The sequence below is a fragment of the Oncorhynchus keta genome, chromosome 34 (genome assembly GCF_023373465.1).
Source record: "Oncorhynchus keta strain PuntledgeMale-10-30-2019 chromosome 34, Oket_V2, whole genome shotgun sequence".
Lineage (NCBI taxonomy): Eukaryota > Metazoa > Chordata > Actinopteri > Salmoniformes > Salmonidae > Oncorhynchus > Oncorhynchus keta.
In genome coordinates this window covers 51,212,489-51,229,961 of record NC_068454.1, presented here as the reverse complement: position 1 = coordinate 51,229,961, position 17,473 = coordinate 51,212,489, and the positions used below count along the sequence as shown (strand labels likewise).

General features: G+C 42.8%; 1 protein-coding gene across 9 annotated transcripts in view; it reads left to right on the top strand.

Moving 5' to 3' along the window:
• ptprub (protein tyrosine phosphatase receptor type Ub) overlaps nt 1–17,473 on the top strand; it is a 342,049-nt gene that overhangs the window by 294,634 nt on the left and 29,942 nt on the right. For all 9 annotated transcript variants that reach the window (XM_052494008.1, XM_052494003.1, XM_052494010.1 and 6 more), the window contains 6 exons: nt 738–774; nt 1,323–1,420; nt 2,242–2,358; nt 9,969–10,123; nt 10,526–10,661; nt 10,974–11,123. In XM_052494008.1, the coding sequence (XP_052349968.1) occupies nt 738–774; nt 1,323–1,420; nt 2,242–2,358; nt 9,969–10,123; nt 10,526–10,661; nt 10,974–11,123 (693 nt within the window). The remainder of the gene's footprint in view (nt 1–737; nt 775–1,322; nt 1,421–2,241; nt 2,359–9,968; nt 10,124–10,525; nt 10,662–10,973; nt 11,124–17,473) is intronic.

Sequence of the window (17,473 nt, the reverse complement as noted above, 5' to 3'; positions counted from 1 at the left end):
GCTCAATGTGTTGAATTACAGTAAATTTGCTTTAAAACTGTACAATTTCCTCTACATCCCATTGCAAAAATGTTTATAATTGTGCAAAATGTGCTAAAACGTGAAAAAAAATCTGTATTTTGGAGCCGTAAACCAATTATTATTTTGTGCATTGTGTTGAATAATGAAATCCAATTGCTATTTTTTTGGGACTTAAACGTATCGTAGTATCCTGAAAAGCATAATTTCGATGGGCAAAGTGGATGTTCTGAATCACTCTGGGACTACAGTCTCTCTCTCATCTCTCTCAATGCCAAACAAAGTTTTGTGTTGTCTCATTCTGTTATATCGTAACCATGTTTGTTGTGACGTCTGTGTGGGGGGATTTGCACATGCTTTTAGAAGTTGATGACAGCTTTTAGGTAAAGCCTGACATGCGATGGAACTCTTTTTCTCGGGCGTCATAATTAGTTGTGCTTTTAAGAAGGGTTATTGAGCATGCACACCAAACTGTGGGCATACTTGGGTGTCTGACGGCACACCATATTCTCTCTGGAATTTTTGTGAGTGTTGTGTTGGAATGACAGGAAACATGATGTTACTGAGGGAATTGGACAGTAGTGAGAAGGAAGGGTGATCCGTGCTAGAAGAGAGGGAGGGAGAGAGGAGAAGGAGGGAGGAGAAGGGGAGAAAGCGAGAAAGCGCTGTCTGAGGCACAGATAGCTTACTCAGCATGTCATCCCTGTTCTCTTTTTCAGGGCTACCATCGATCCAACCACTTCATAGCAACTCAGGGTGAGTATCCCGCCATGTCTGGAGTTGGGTGCTTGTGTGTGTTTTTGTGTGATAATTCGAGGTTGACCAACCTACCCAATGAACTTCCACGTAGGATCTAGCAACAGTGACACATCATGCTCGTGTATACATCAGTTTCCTTTTTGGGTGCGTGCATATTTGGATGTTGTAGATACACACCCTAGCATCAGTTAAACCCTCTCCTAGTAGAGAGAGAGAGAGACTCATGATCTGTTTCACCTGTCACTTCTCATACTGAGCCACTGTTCGCTGGCACAGACCAATAAACACTACCATGAAGCACTGTACAGCACAACGTTAATTATAGTAGGGCATGTGACCTGACCAGGAAAAACTCTTTGGCCCTACTTATAACCTAGCTGCATGTACCTTGATCCTGTGTCCAAGAAAAGTGACTTAGTACAGTAGTATCGGGTCACGTGGTCAGGAAACAATCCAGGCCCTAGTCATATTGATAATTTGTATTTACAGCAAACTGTTTTTGACTGAGATGGTTGATGTGGTGGTTTTACCTTTCTGTCCCATAGGGCCCAAACAGGAGACAGTGTATGACTTCTGGAGGATGGTGTGGCAGGAGAACTGCTTCAGCATCGTCATGATCACTAAACTGGTAGAGGTAGGCAGGGTGAGTCTCACACTCACACCTCTCTCCTCATACACACCTATCCCCAGCACCATTGCTTCCATCTAGCCGGCAATCCATCCATCCAGTCATAGACTTCTTATGTATATATATATATATATATACTGTGCCTTGCGAAAGTATTCGGCCCCCTTGAACTTTGCGACCTTTTGCCACATTTCAGGCTTCAAACATAAAGATATAAAACTATATATTATATATTTTATATATATATATTATATATTTTATATATTATATATTTTATTTTATAAGTGCAAAAGGGGACACAATTCAATTTTCTCTACTGTGTTCAGGTCCCTTACTATTTGCTCAGACAGACATCATTGTTAGAGCCAGCAGATTATAAATACTATAGTAAGAGTCCCATTTTTTTTTCTGAAATCATAAACATAGACATAGTTGTTAAGATGACAAAATGTTTCTATCAATATCAGTACATCAAATTTGCTGTTCCCTCCTAGTGCTGGATTGTTTGTCAGCTGAATCAAAATAACATCTAACCTAAATTAAAAATGACTAAATCCTTTGTGCCTTAATGGAAAACATTAGTGGTGGCCCAGTTCTAGATATTATGTTCCCCATCATTAAAGACTACTATAGTTACCACCTCTATCTATGGAAGAACTGGTTGATTTTGTTGGAGCTATAGTAGAATTGTTCTGTGTCTTCTTTGCTTAAATGTATTTAATGCTGAGCAGTAGGTAGCATAATTTACCAACAAGGAACACTGGTTGGTCAAACACATTTCTGTGACTATCATTGTATGCACATTTGATCAAATGTTATTTGTCCCTGTTGATCAGGTGAAATGCTGTAAATACTGGCCTGATGACAGTGAGATGTATGGAGACATCAAGATTACACTGCTGAAGACGGAAACACTTTCAGAGTACACCGTTCGTACTTTTGCCATGGAGAGGGTAAGTCCAACCATTCTGTGCCTGCACATGTTTTGACATTGAGTCAGTCTACGTCTAAGACCAATATCACATGGCTTTTACTTATACAGGACAAATCCCAGCTACTACTAAGCATCTTTCCCTCATTCTTTCCTTATTTTTGGTTTCTTGTGGCTTCACTGCTTAGACATACCATGATGGCATTGTTTCTTCAGCCAGCGTTTCCAGGCAGTTGTCGATTAAAGAGTCTGTGGTGTTTATCAGTCCAACTGAACAGAACCGGCATTCAATCTGTCTCAATTATGAGGTGCTTCTGTTGTGAATGCATCCTACCCAGAGAACATGGCTCCCTTAGCCCTATTTGACTCTGTGATAAAGGCACTTAGCTGACAAATAGCAGCCTGTCTCTGACTAGAGAGAGGTGATAGTAAGAAATAATACTCTGGCTCTATGGTTCTTTTCTCTCCTTTGTTACGGAGTTGGCCCCTGTACCAGTCTCCTTCCCAATACTCATAAACATTGCAGAGACAGCAGCAGTTGGCATACGCTGAATTGAGTAGACAGTGTCTTACTTCCTGATGATGCATAAATACGATGTAGAGAGATTAGAATAAACAACAGCTCCTGATGTACAGACCGATGTGACTCAGAGACGATGATCATTGAAGGCCCACTGATTAAATATGCCTGCAGTGAGAGGATTTAATAACTCAAGCTACTTAAACCCCCCTCTCTCCCACACCGCTGAGGCACTGCTGCTTCTACAATGACAGCGCCTGCACTTGAAGTGTTCGTTGCTCTCAGTGGACCATCCTGTCAATCAACACCAGGGTTTATCCATGGAGCAGCTCAGAGCAACTCTGCGGATTGACAGTGGCACAAACACAGCATTATTGTTTCACTGTTGCCGCCACTCTCCGTGGGAGCACTACTGTACGCCACTTATCAAGCAGAGATTTTAGGAGAAGTTGACAGTTTGTTTTCAATGAGCCTCGTCTTCTGAGTACATTTTTGGGGGGGTCTCTCTCTCCCTCTCTCTCTCTCCAAATATTTTCTTTACTTTGTCAACTCGGCTCAGAGGAGGAAATTACAGTGATGCATCTGCCGCCTAGTTCCCCATTGAGCACGAGCCTCCTCAAGCACAGAGTAACAGAGTAAAGCCTAGATCTGGCTGTCAGATTGCAGCTGGAGTTAATGATACATCCATGGTGGAGAGTTAAACACACATGGGGATTCCAGTCCCACAGGACCATGTAATCCATGCTGTAGCTGTACTCAACAATAGTGTCAATTTGTTGCTGGATCTATGCTGGACTTTTAACAAGTCACATAATAATCTCAGCAAAAAGGAAACTCTCACTGTCAACTGCGTTTATTTTCAGAAAACTTAACGTGGAAATATTTGTATGAACATAACAAGATTCAACAACTGAGACATAAACTGAACAAGTTCCACAGATATGTGACAAACAGAAATGGAATAATGTGTCCCTGAACAAAGGGGGGTCAAAAGTAACAGTCAGCATCTGGTGTGGCCACCAGCTGCATTAAGTACTGCAGTGCATCCCCTCCTGATGGACTGCACCAGATTTGCCAGTTCATGCTGTGAGATGTTACCCGACTCTTCCACCAAGGCACCTGCAAGTGCCCGGGCATGTCTTTATGGGTATGCCTGTAATTGTTAAGGACTGGGGAGTTTCTCAGGATAAAAAATAAGTGGAATGGCGCTAAGCACAGGCAAAATCCTAAAGGAAAACCTTATTGTCTGTTTTCCACCAGACATTGGGAGATGAATTCACCTTTCAGCAGGACAATTTCAGTTGGATAGTATCTCTTCACAACTGGCTATGTGATTATTGCAGCTCAATGTAACATTTGTTGACAATTTCGATACCTTTTGGAAACAAAACACGTTTTACATAGAGGATGAGATCCACCCAAATCGTTTGGGTTCCTGAATCCTTTCACAACATTATAAGGCTGTGTTGAGACTGACTTATCAATGACCCATGCCCAGCTCAGTTAATCTCTACCATTGTGATGCTGAGTTGTCATAAGGTTTCAGAAAATTTACAATTATACCAGGGGCGTTGGAATAACCTAATTTATTTCCCTCTTACTGCCCTGAATGCCTCTGCTGATCCTACAGCTATTGTATGCAGTAATCATGTTTTATATTGTTAGCACTGAGATGATGTGCCCTAGTAGGACGTTCACTGTGTGGCGCTTACCCTGCGCTAACATAAAGAACATGTGCACATCTACTGCTGCTAAGCTTCCCAGTAAAGCATTGAAAACAAGTAAACAATTAGTCCACGTAAACATATGTAGATTAAGAAACTAGGTTCATGATATCAATAATTTGCTAGTAACGAATGACATATTCTATCTCTGATATACTTGGATAATAGCTTTGATACAGTGGGAGCAATACAGGGTTATAACATTTACAGAAATGCCAGTAGTGTTTTTATTCAGAACCAAATTCCTGTAAAGCTTCGAGAGGATCTCATGTTAAATACTGATTAAGTAATATTGCTACAGGCTAATCTGCCTCACCTAAAGCCCATTCTTGTGTGAAGCTGCTATAGACCACTAAGTGCTAACAGTCAGTATTTGTATAACATCTGTGAAATATTTGATAACGAATGTGATAGAGAGGTATATTTTCTGGGCGATTTCAATATTGACTGGCTTTCATCAAGCTGCCCACTCAAGAAAAAGCTTCAAACTGTAACCAGTGCCTTTAACCTGGTTCACAGGTATCAGTCAACCGACCAGGGTAGTTATACAAACAGCACAGGAATTAAATCATCAACATTGATCACATCTTTACTAATTCTGCAGAAATGTGGTTTAAAGCGGTATCCAAATCCATTGGATGTAGTGATCACAATATAGTAGCCATATCTAGGAAACCAAAGTTCCACATGCTGGGCCTAATATCGTGTATAAGAGATCATACAATACGTTTTGAAGTGATTCCTATGTTGTTGATGTGAAGAATATTTGTTGGTTTGTGGTGTGTAATGAGGAGCAAACAGACACTGCACTTGACTCGTTTATGAAATTGCTTATTCCAGTTGCTAATAAGCATGCACCCATTAAGAAAATGACTGTTAAATCCCCATGGATTGATGAGGAATAGAAGGTTGAGAGGGATGAGGCAAAAGGAATGGCAAATAGATTTGGCTGCACCACCGATTGGCAAACGTGTTGCAAATTTAAGAAATCATGTGACTAAATAGAATATAAATTACACTATGAAACATAGATAAATAAAATGAATATTGATAGTAAAAAAGCTTTGGCGCACATTAAAATGAATTTTTGGGGAAAAAAGCAAACCCCGCCGTTCATCACAAAACAGAATGATATTACTGACACTATACATCCAAGTATATCTGACCAAATGATGAAAGACAAGCATTGTAATTTTAAATTCCTTTAAAGTGAGTGTGGAAGAGGTGAAATAATTATTGTTTTCGATCGACAATTCCAAGCCACCGGGGTCTGACAACTCGAATGGAAAATATATGAGGATTATAGCGGACAACATTGGCACTCATATTTGCCAAATTTTCAATTTAAGCCTAATAGAAAGTGTGTGCATCCAAGCCTGCAGGGAAGCAAAAGTAATTCCGCTACCAAAGACTAGCAAAGTCCCCTTTTACTGGCTCAAGTGGCTGACCAATCAGCCTGTTACCAACCCTGAGTAAACTTTTGGAAAAAATTGTTTGACCAGGTACAATGCTATTTTACTGTAAATAAATTGACAAGCGGAACTGAATATGCATTCAACTGAAATGTGTCCTCCATATTTAACCCAACCCCTCTGAATCAGAAATGTGTGGGGGGCTGCCATAATCGACATTCACTTCTTCAGCACCCAAGGAATAGTGGATTAAAGCCTTGCTCAGGGGCAGAACAACAGATTTTTAGCTCGTCAGCTCGGGGATTCGATCCAGCAACCTTTCAATTACTGGCCCAATGCTCTAACCTCTAGACTACCAGACTTTCAGCAAGTTTATAGGGAAGGACATTCAACAAGCACAGCACTTACACAAATGACTGATTGGCTGAGAGAAATGAATAATAAAATGCTTGTGGGTGCTGTTTTGTTAGACTTCGGTGCGTTTTTTACGTGATTGGTCATAGTCTGCTGCTGGAAAAATCGTATGTGTTATATGGCTTTACACCCCCTGCTATATTGTGGATAAAGAGTTACCTGTCTAACAGAACACAGAGGGTGTTCTTTCATGGAAGCTTTTCCAACATAATCCAGGAAGAATCAAGAATTCCCCAGGGCAGCTGTCTAGGCCCCCTACTTTTTAAAATCTTTACTAGCAACATGCCACTGACTTTGAGTAAAGCCAGTGTGTCTATGTACAATGGGGCAAAAAGTATTTAGTCAGCCACCAATTGTGCATGTTCTCCCACTTAAAAAGATGAGAGAGGCCTGTAATTTTCATCATAGGTACACCTCAACTGCGACAGACAAAATGAGAAAAAAAAATCCAGAAAATAATTAGCAAATTATGGTGGAAAATAAGTATTTGGTCAAGAACAAAAGTTTATAAAAAAAGTTATATACGCTATATACCCTAAATCTTCACAAGGTTTTCACACACTGTTGCTGGTATTTTGGCCCATTCCTCCATGCAGATCTCCTCTAGAGCAGTGATGTTTTGGGGCTGTTGCTGGGCAACACGGACTTTCAACTCCCTCCAAAGATTTTCTATGGGGTTGAGATCTGGAGACTGGCTAGGCCACTCCAGGACCTTGAAATGCTTCTTACAAAGCCACTCCTTCGTTGCCCGGGTGGTGTGTTTGGGATCATTGTCATGCTGAAAGACCCAGCCACGTTTCATCTTCAATGCCCTTGCTGATGGAAGGAGGTTTTCACTCAAAATCTCACAATAAATGGCCCCATTCATTATTTCTTTACATGGATCAGTCGTCCTGGTCCCTTTGCAGAAAAACAGCCCCAAAGCATAATGTTTCCACCCCCATGCTTCACAGTAGGTATGGTGTTCTTTGGATGCAACTCAGCATTCTTTGTCCTCCAAACACGACGAGTTGAGTGTTTACCAAAAAGTTAGATTTTGGTTTCATCTGACCATATGACATTCTCCCAATCTTCTTCTGGATCATCCAAATGCTCTCTAGCAAACTTCAGACGGGCCTGGACATGTACTGGCTTAAGCAGGGGGACACATCTGGCACGTAGTGTGTTACTGATGGTAGGCTTTGTTACTTTGGTCCCAGCTCTCTGCAGGTCATTCACTTTGTCCCCCCGTGTGGTTCTGGGATTTTTGCTCACCGTTCTTGTGATCATTTTGACCCCACGGGGTGAGATCTTGCGTGGAGCCCCAGATCGAGGGTGATTACCAGTGGTCTTGTATGACTTCCATTTCCTAATAATTGCTCCCACAGTTGATCTATTCAAACCAAGCTGCGCACCTATTGCAGATTCAGTCTTCCCAGCCTGGTGCAGGTCTACAATTTTGTTTCTGGTGTCCTTTGACAGCTCTTTGGTCTTGGCCATAGTGGAGTTTGGAGTGTGACTGTTTGAGGTTGTGAACAGGTGTCTTTTATACTGATAACAAGTTCAAACATGTGCCAATAAGACAGGTAACGAGTGGAGGACAGAGGAGCCTCTTAAAGAAGAAATTACAGGTCTGTTAGAGCCAGAAATCTTGCTTGTTTGTAGGTGATCAAATACTTATTTTCCACCATAATTTTCATTAAAAATCCTACAATGTGATTTTTTTATCATTTTGTCTGTCATAGTTGAAGTGTACCTATGATGAAAATTACAGGCCTCTCTCATCTTTTTAAGTGGGAGAACTTGCACAATTGGTGGCTGACTAAATACTTTTTTGCCCCACTGTATGTAGATGACTCAACACTGTACATGTCAGCTACGACAGCGACTGAAAGGACTGCAACACTTAACAAAGAGCTCCAGTTATTTTCAGAGTGGGTTGCAAAGGAATAAGTTAGTCCTACATATTTCTATAACTAAAAGCAAATAATTTACTAAACCCTAAACTTCAACTAAACCTTGTAATAAATCATTTGGAAACTGAGCAAGTGGACGTGACTAAACTGCTTGGAGTAACCTTGGATTGTAAACTGCCGTATCCAAAACATATTGACACAAGGGTAGCTAAAACGGGTAGAAGTCTGTCCCATAATGAAGTCTGTCCCATAGCTCTACCTTCTTAACAGCACTACTGTTCAGTCGTGTGTGGACAGCTGCCACAAAAAGAGACTGACTTCAGTAATACTTGCATGTTGAATGCACCAAACTGTCTGTTTGAACTACTGGCGTACAGCTCGAACATTCCATGCATACCCTACAAGCCATTCCACAAGCGGTCTCTTCACAGTCCCCAAGTCCAGAACAGACAATGGGAGGCACACAGTACTAGATAGAGCCATGACTACATGGAACTCTATTCCACATCAAGTGACTGTCGTAAAACAGATTTAAAAAACACCTTTATGGAACAGCGGGGACTGTGAAGCAACACAAACATACTCACTATACACACGCATACACCTTTATTTTTGTACTGTACAGGAAGTTTACATACAGTTGAAGTCGGAAGTTTACATACACCTTAGCCAAATACATTCAAACTCAATATTTCACAATTCCTGACATTTAATCCTAGTAAAAATTCCCTGTCTTGGGTCAGTTAGGATCACCACTTTATTTTAAGTGTCAGAATAATAGAGAATGATAGAGAATGATTTATTTCAGCTTTTATTTCTTTCATCACATTCCCAGTGGGTCAGAAGTTTACATACACTCAATTAGTATTTACTAGCATTGCCTTTAAATTGTTTAACTTGGGTCAAATGTTTCGGGTAGCAATGCCACAAGCTTCCCACAATAACTTGGCTGAATTTTGTCCCTCCTCCTGACAGAGCTGGTGTAACTGAGTCAGGTTTGTAGGCCTCCTTGCTCGCACATGCTTTTTCAGTTCTGCCCACAAATTTTCCGTAGGATTGAGGTCAGGGCTTTGTGATGGCCACTCCAATACCTTCTATGCCTTGGAATACAAACCTAAAACACAAGGCCAAATCTATACTGGAGTTGCTAACCAACAAGATAGTGAAAGTTCCTGAGTGGCAGAGTTACAGTTTTGATATAAATCTACTTGAAAATCTATAGCAAGACCTGAAATGGTTGTCTAGCAATGATCAACAACAAATTTGACAGCGCTTAAATAATTTTGAGAAGAATAATTGGGCAACATTTTGCACAATCCGAGTGTTCAAAGCTCTTAGAAACTTACCCAGAAAGACTCATAGCTGTAATATCTGCCAAAGTTGCTTCTACAAAGTATTCACCCATGTACAAAGTATACACCCATGGGTGTGAATACTTATGTAAATTAGATATCTGTTTTTGGTTTTCAATACATTTTCTAACATTTCTAAAATCAGGTTTTCACTTTGTCATTATGGGGTATTGTGTGTAGATGGGTGAGGGAAAAAACATGTTTAATCCATTTTGAATTCAGGCTGTAATACAACAAAATGTCAAGGGTTATGATATTTTCTGAAGGCTCTGTAACTCATCTAATCTTTTTATTATTCTGATGTTGTATTTCCAGAGGGGCTACTCAGCTAAACACGAGGTGCGTCAGTTCCACTTCACGTCCTGGCCGGAGCATGGGGTTCCCTACCACGCCACAGGCCTACTGGCCTTCATACGGCGGGTCAAAGCATCCACTCCCCCTGATGCCGGACCCGTGGTCGTCCACTGCAGGTACCAGCCTCCAATCAACGCACACTGCAGTACACCACTTCCTGCTAGCTGTCAATACTCATGAAACCGTTACTACTTTGTTTTTAAAGCTTCGTCCCAGTGGGCAAAACTGGTTGAAATGACATAATTTTAATCAGTTTTACCTAAAACTTTAATCAGTTTTACGTTATGAGTAGGACGCTATATCAGCCAGTTTTACCTGCTGTGGTTGAAGCCTTGTATAGGGGAATTGCATCTATCCCTAGCCCTGATTCTATTATTTTCATGTCACCCAAAGAAAAAGAGAGCCAAGAGTTGCTTTTCGACCCTTATCTGTACACTGTTATTACAGTATTGTATGTGAAGGCTTGTTCTAAAGGGTCAGAGTTCAGTGAGAGTGACATGCTGTTCTCCCTGTGTCAGTGTGGGGGCGGGCCGCACAGGCTGCTACATCGTGCTGGACGTCATGCTGGACATGGCAGAGTGTGAGGGCGTGGTGGACATCTACAACTGTGTCAAAACCCTGTGCTCACGACGCATTAACATGATCCAGACAGAGGTGAATGGGCTGGTCTACAGTACATAATGATATTTCTCTACCGCCACCCTTCCACACCTCATACTCTTTCGTTGTGATGCGGTCCTATGTTCTTTATGTTCTAACTCTCCCTGTTCTCTCTTTCTTATCTCTCTCCCTCTGGCTTTCTCTCTAACACCCCCCCGTCCTCTGTACCATTCCTCGCCCACTTTCTTTGTCATATTATCCTATGTTCTTCATGTTCTTACTCTCTCTGTTCTCTCTCTCCCCTCTCTCTCTCTCTTCTTTCTCTATCCATACCCTGCTCCCTGCCCCCTTTCTCTCTATCTAAAGGAGCAGTACATATTTATCCATGATGCCATCCTGGAGGCTTGTCTGTGTGGAGAGACGGCCATTTTGGTGAATGAGTTTGCCCTCACCTACAAAGACATGCTGAGGGTGGACTCTCAGAGCAACTCCTCCCAGCTACGAGAAGAGTTCCAGGTCAGTCACACACCGGAATGGAATAATACACCTTCTGTTTCGTTGTGAAATACAATTTGTTTTCAGTGACTTCTCAGAAAAGGTTAAGACAAAACAACACAACCCCAACCTAGAATACTAAATTGAAGCACTGTTGGATATTATGACTTTGTTGCTGGTGGACTGGTCGGGATCAGACAGAAGTTGTGTCTGACCTGAATTCAGTTGATGTAACGATGCTGGATGGTTCAGAAGCCCAGCACATTGTAGCAGAAAAAAGGACAATTTAGACTGATTTAAAACAGCACTCTTGTGGAAAAATACAGTCAATCACTAAGTGGCACAAGCTTTGAAAAGTCAACAGATGGTGTAGAGAGAAAGGAGTTACAATGCGGAAGAGCTGACAAAAAGGTGCGTGTGTCCACATCAGAACCAAGGTGAAAATAGTTGCATTTTGTAGTTTATTTGAAAATACCAACTTTTCAAATATTCAAGGTTATCGAATATAAACTAAAAGTAAACTATTTTCCTTGATATTCAAATTACAGGTCTCAGAAAAACAATTTAAGTATTTTGATATGTTTCAGAAAACCAAATAATATTTGAAGATATGAATATGAAGATATGCAAGTTATTTAAAAACTAAACATATATATTTGATGTCAAACATTTGATGAAGACTGAAACACTTTTACAACTGTACAACTTCAATTAAAGGCAGCATCTCAAATAGCTGCCTATCCCTTTTAATAGCCTGGCAACGACACACATTTCAGCAAATAAACGTGACTAAATTAATTATTTACGAGGTTACCATGAATTACCATGAATTGTTTGAGGTTAAATGTTAGATTTGTTACGTTACATAATTCAACAAGTTTTTATCTCCAGTAAGAAACAGCTAGGCATTGGCTGCTAACAGCTGAGAATTGATAGCTAACTGTTGACAAAAAAAAGTTGTCAACAGACCCCCAGAAATCGTCCGATCGCCCTCTGTTGTTTTGTTTATAGAGGAATACTAAGACAAAAGAAACGTGACAGTATATAAATGAAAACAGATTAGTGCAGGAAAAAAAATATATATATATAATAGAATGATGGAAATTAATGCTGAAATTAAATGATTAACCATACAAATCAGCAAAAGCGGTGTGCAGTAGACACCTGGCTCAGGTAGAATGTAACGGCGTTCTTCGTTTGTTGAAAGAGAGTCGGACCGAAATGCAGCGTGGTGGTCTTTAACCTGTTACTCCTACCCCCTACTTTTTAGAACATTCTGTTAAAAATCACGCAACATTTCAGCGCCCTGCTGCTCATTCCAGGAATATAGTATATGCATATGATTAGTATGTGTGGATTGAAAACACTCAGACGTTTATAAAACTGGTTAAATCACGGCTGTGACTATAACAGAACGTGCGTTTCATCGAAAAGCGCAGGAAAATCTGATCACTGAAAATGGAAATATATATCCATCCGCCACTTCAACCCATTGATAAAGGCGCACCACAATAAATGGGGCTGAGGTTGCAATACCTACAGCTTCCACACGATGTCAACAGTCTTGTAATTTGCCTAGGCTTTGTTTCTTGGTCAAACGAAGAAGAGACAAGCCATTTCTTCAGGTCTCCGACCAGATATTTTGGTTGAGATTTACCCGGACATATTTCCAGACGGACAGCTAAAGAATATACATCGCCTCGTGATCAATTTGGTCGCTTATTAACGTGTACTAATACTTAAAGTTGCATTACAAAAGTATTTCGAAGTGTTTTGTGAAAGTTTATCGTCGACTTATTTCATTTTAAAAAATGACGTTACGTTATAAGACGCTATTTTTTCCCGTTTATCACACAGTCTTCATAGATCGATATCTAGACTATATATGGACCGATTTAATCGAAAAAAAAGATCCAATAGTGATTATGGGACATCTAGGAGTGCCAACAAAGAAGATGGTCAAAGGTAATGAATGTTTTATTTGTGCGGTTTGTGTAGCGACGGCTATGCTAATTATTTTGTTTACGTCCCCTGCGGGTCTTTTGGGGTTTTACATGCTATCAGATAATAGCTTCTCATGCTTTCGCTGAAAAGCATTTTAAAAATCTGACTTGTTGCCTGGATTCACAACGAGTGTAGCTTTAATTCAATACCCTGCATGTGTATTTTAATGAACGTTTGAGTTTTAACTAGTACTATTAGCATTTAGCGTAGCGCATTTGCATTTCCAGATGTCTAGATGGGACGCCTGCGTGTCAGGCTTCCCATCTAGACATCTGGAAATGCAAATGCAGGAGCAAGAGGTTAATGAAAGAATAGCGATACATGAAAATAACTGAAAGATACAAAAACAACAAACGGAACGTGAAACCTAATGCAGCCTATCTGGTGAACACTACACAGAGACAGGAACAATCACCCACGAAATACAAAGCGAAACCCGGGCTACCTAAATACGGTTCCCAATCAGAGACAACGAGAATCACCTGATTCTGATTGAGAACCGCCTCAGGCAGCCAAGCCCATACCACACCCCTACTCAGCCGCAATCCCACCCTGGCCTGGCCTGGCCAAACAATCAACGAAAACACAAAACACTAAGACCAAGGCGTGACAGAACCCCCCTAAGGTGCGGACTCCCGGACGCACCTCAAAACCATAGGGAGGGTCCGGGTGGGCGTCTGTCCATGGTGGCGCTTCCGGCTCGGGACGTGGACCCCACTCCATTAAAGTCATAGTTCCTCCCCTTCGCGTTCCGGTATAATCCACCCTCGCCGCCGACCATGGCCTAATAGTCCTCACCCAGAACCCCACTGAACTGAGGAGCAGCTCGTGACTGAGGGGCAGCTCGGGACTGAGGGGCAGCTCGGGACTGAGGGGCAGCTCGGGACTGAGGGGCAGCTCGGGACTGAGGGGCAGCTCGGGACTGAGGGGCAGCTCGGAACTGAGGGGCAAGCCCGGGACTGAGGGGCAGCCCAGTACTGAGAGAAAGCCCAGTACTGAGAGAAAGCCCAGTACTGAGAGGAAGCCCAGTACTGAGAGGAAGCCCAGTACTGAGATGAAGCTCAGGCAGGTAATAGGCTCCGGTAGATCCTGGCTGGCTGGCGGATCTGGAAGATTCTGGTTGACTAGCAGATCTGGAAGATTCTGGTTGACTGGCAGATCTAGCTGCTCTATGCAGACTGGCAGATCTGGAAGAGACTGGTTGACTGGTAGATCTGGAAGAATCTGGTTGACTGGCAGATCTAGAAGAGCATGGCTGACTGGCGGATCTAGCTGCTCTATGCAGACTGGCAGCTCCTTGCAGACTGACAGCTCTGGCTGCTCCATGCAGGCTGACAGCTCCTTGCAGACTGACAGCTCTTTGCAGACTGACAACTCCTTGCAGACTGGCAGCTCTTTGCAGACTGACAGCTCTGGCTGCTTCTTGCAGACTGACAGCTCTAGCTGCCTCATACAGACTGACAGCTCTGGCTGCTTCATGCAGACTGACAGCTCTGGCTGCTTCATGCAGACTGACAGTTCTGGCTGCTTCATACAGACTAACAGCTCTGACTGCTCCATGCAGGCTGACAGCTCTGACTGCTTCATACAGACTGACAGCTCTGGCTGCTTCATGCAGACTGACAGCTCAGGCTGCTCCGAACAGGCATGAGGCTCTGGCAGCGCTGTAGAGGAGGAAGGCTCTGATAGCGCTGAACAGGCGCGAGACTCCGACACCGCAGGAGGGAAGGAAGGCTCTGATAGCGCTGAACAGACAGGAGACTCCGGCAGCACAGGAGAGGCGAGGCGCACTGTAGGCCTGATTGCGTGGTGCTGGCACTGGTGATACTGGAGCGAGGACACGCACAGGAAGCCTGGTGCGGGGAGCTGCTACCGGAGGACTGGTGTGTGGAGGTGGCTCTGGATAGACCGGACCGTGCAGGCGCACTGGAGCTCTTGAGCACCGAGCCTGCCCAACTTTACCTGGCTCGATGCCCACTCTAGCCCGGCCAATACGAAGGGCTGGTATGAACCGCACCGGGATATGCACCCGCACTGGAAACACCGTGCGCTCCATAGCATAACACGGTGTCTGCCCGGTCTCTCTAGCCCCCGGTAAGCACAGGGAGTTTGCGCAGGTCTCCTACCTGGCATAGCCATACTCCCTGTAAGCCCCCCCCCCCAATAATTTTTTTGGGGCTGCTTTTCGGGCTTCCATCCGCGTCGCCGTGCTGCCTCCTCATACCAGCGCCACTCCGCTTTAGCCGCCTCTAGTTCTTCCTTGGGACGGCGATATTCTCCAGGCTGAGCCCAGGGTCCTTTTCCGTCTAATATCTCCTCCCAAGTCCAGAAGTCCTTTGATCGCTGCTCCTCACAATTAACAGGGAGAGTAGGCTCAGGTCTGACTCCTGACTCTGCTACTCTCTCCCTGAGCCCTCCCCCAATATAAGTTGGGGGTTGACTTTCGGGTTTCTTTCTGCGCCGCCGTGTACTTCTCTTCGACTCCATTCTCCTATAGCCCTCTTCGCACTGCTCCAGCGAATCCCAGGCGGGCTCCGGCACTCTCTCTGGGTCGACCGCCCACCTGTCTATTTCTTCCCACGTCGTATACTCCAAGCTTCTGCTGTCCATAACTTCCTCCCTTCGCTGCTGCCTGTTACCACGCTGCTCGGTCCGTGTGTGGTGGGTGATTCTGTAACGGCGTTCTTCGTTTGTTGAAAGAGAGTCGGACCGAAATGCAGCGTGGTGGTTACTCATGTCTTTAATGAAAGAATAGCGATACATAAAAATAACTGAAAGATACAAAAGCAACAAACGGATCGTGAAACCTAATATAGCCTATCTGGTGAACACTACACAGAGACAGGAACAATCACCCACGAAATACAAAGCGATACCCAGGCTACCTAAATACGGTTCCCAATCAGAGACAACGAGAATCACCTGACTCTGATTGAGAACCGCCTCAGGCAGCCAAGCCCATACAACACCCCTACTCAGCCGCAATCACAATAACCACAAAACCCCAATACCAAATACAACCCCATGTCACACCCTGGCCTGACCAAACAATCAACGAAAACACAAAACACTAAGACCAAGGCGTGACATAGAAGCCTTCCTCTGATAAGCAAATTTTTGTGTTCAGTGATTTCATCAAATAAACACCTGGGATATTGATTGAAGTTTTACGGTAGTTGAATTAGAATAAATATATGATCATAAGTGCATGGTTTGGATAGGTCTTAGCCTACAGCTAGAATAAAATGCACGAGTAGAACACTTTTGCTGCTTCAAAATGAACAAGACATATTTTCATAATGAGTGAGACATAAAGTAATATAGTAACTTTGATTATTACAATAGCAACATTGTTGTTACATAGGACTTTGGAAATTGCTTAATAATGGAATTGTTACAGTGGAATAAGGAACAGTCACTATTTCTCTTGTGTACAGTAGTGACAAACTCTCAGCTAATTGCTCTGCAATTAAAAAACTATTACCAAAGTATTATGTAACAACATGCTAATATCTAGGACACCCAAAGTTCTAAAGTCTGGGCCTAATATAGTCTATTATATGTCATGCAAGATGTTTTGTAGGGATTCTTATGTTTATGATGTAAAGAATATTTGCTGGAATTTGGGGTGACTAAACTGCTTGGAGTAACCTTGGATCACTGTCATGGTCAAGACATACTGATACAACAGTAGCTAAGATGGGGAGAAGTTTGTCCATAATAAAGCTTTGATCTGCTGCCTTAACAACACTATCAACAAGGCAGGTCCTACAGGCCCTAGTTTTGTCGCACCTGGACTACTGTTCAGTCGTGTGGTCACGTGCCACAAAGGAGGACTTAGGAAAATTGCAATTGGCTCAGAACAGGGCAGCACGGCTCGCCCTTAAATGTACACCAAGAGCTAGCTTTATAATATGCATGTCAATCTCTCCTGGCTCAAACTGGAGGCGAGATTTACTTCATCACTAATTATATTTGTGAGAGGTATTGACATGGTGAATGCACTGAGCTGTCTGTTTGACCAACTGGCGCACAGTTCGGACACACATGCATACCCCACAAGGGATGTCACCAGAGGTCTCCTCACGGCCCCCATGTCCAAAACAGACCATAGGAGAAGCACAATACTACATAGAGCCATGACTACATGGAACTCTATTCCACATCAAGTAACTGATGCAAGCAGTAGAATCAGATTTTAAAAAACGGATACAAATACACCTTATGGAACAGTGGGAACTGTGACGAGACACAGGCACAGACATGCATAAACACACATGATAACATACACACTATACACACACGTACATATGGATTTTGTGTTGTAGATATGTGGTAGTAGAGTAGTGACCTGAAGGCACACACTT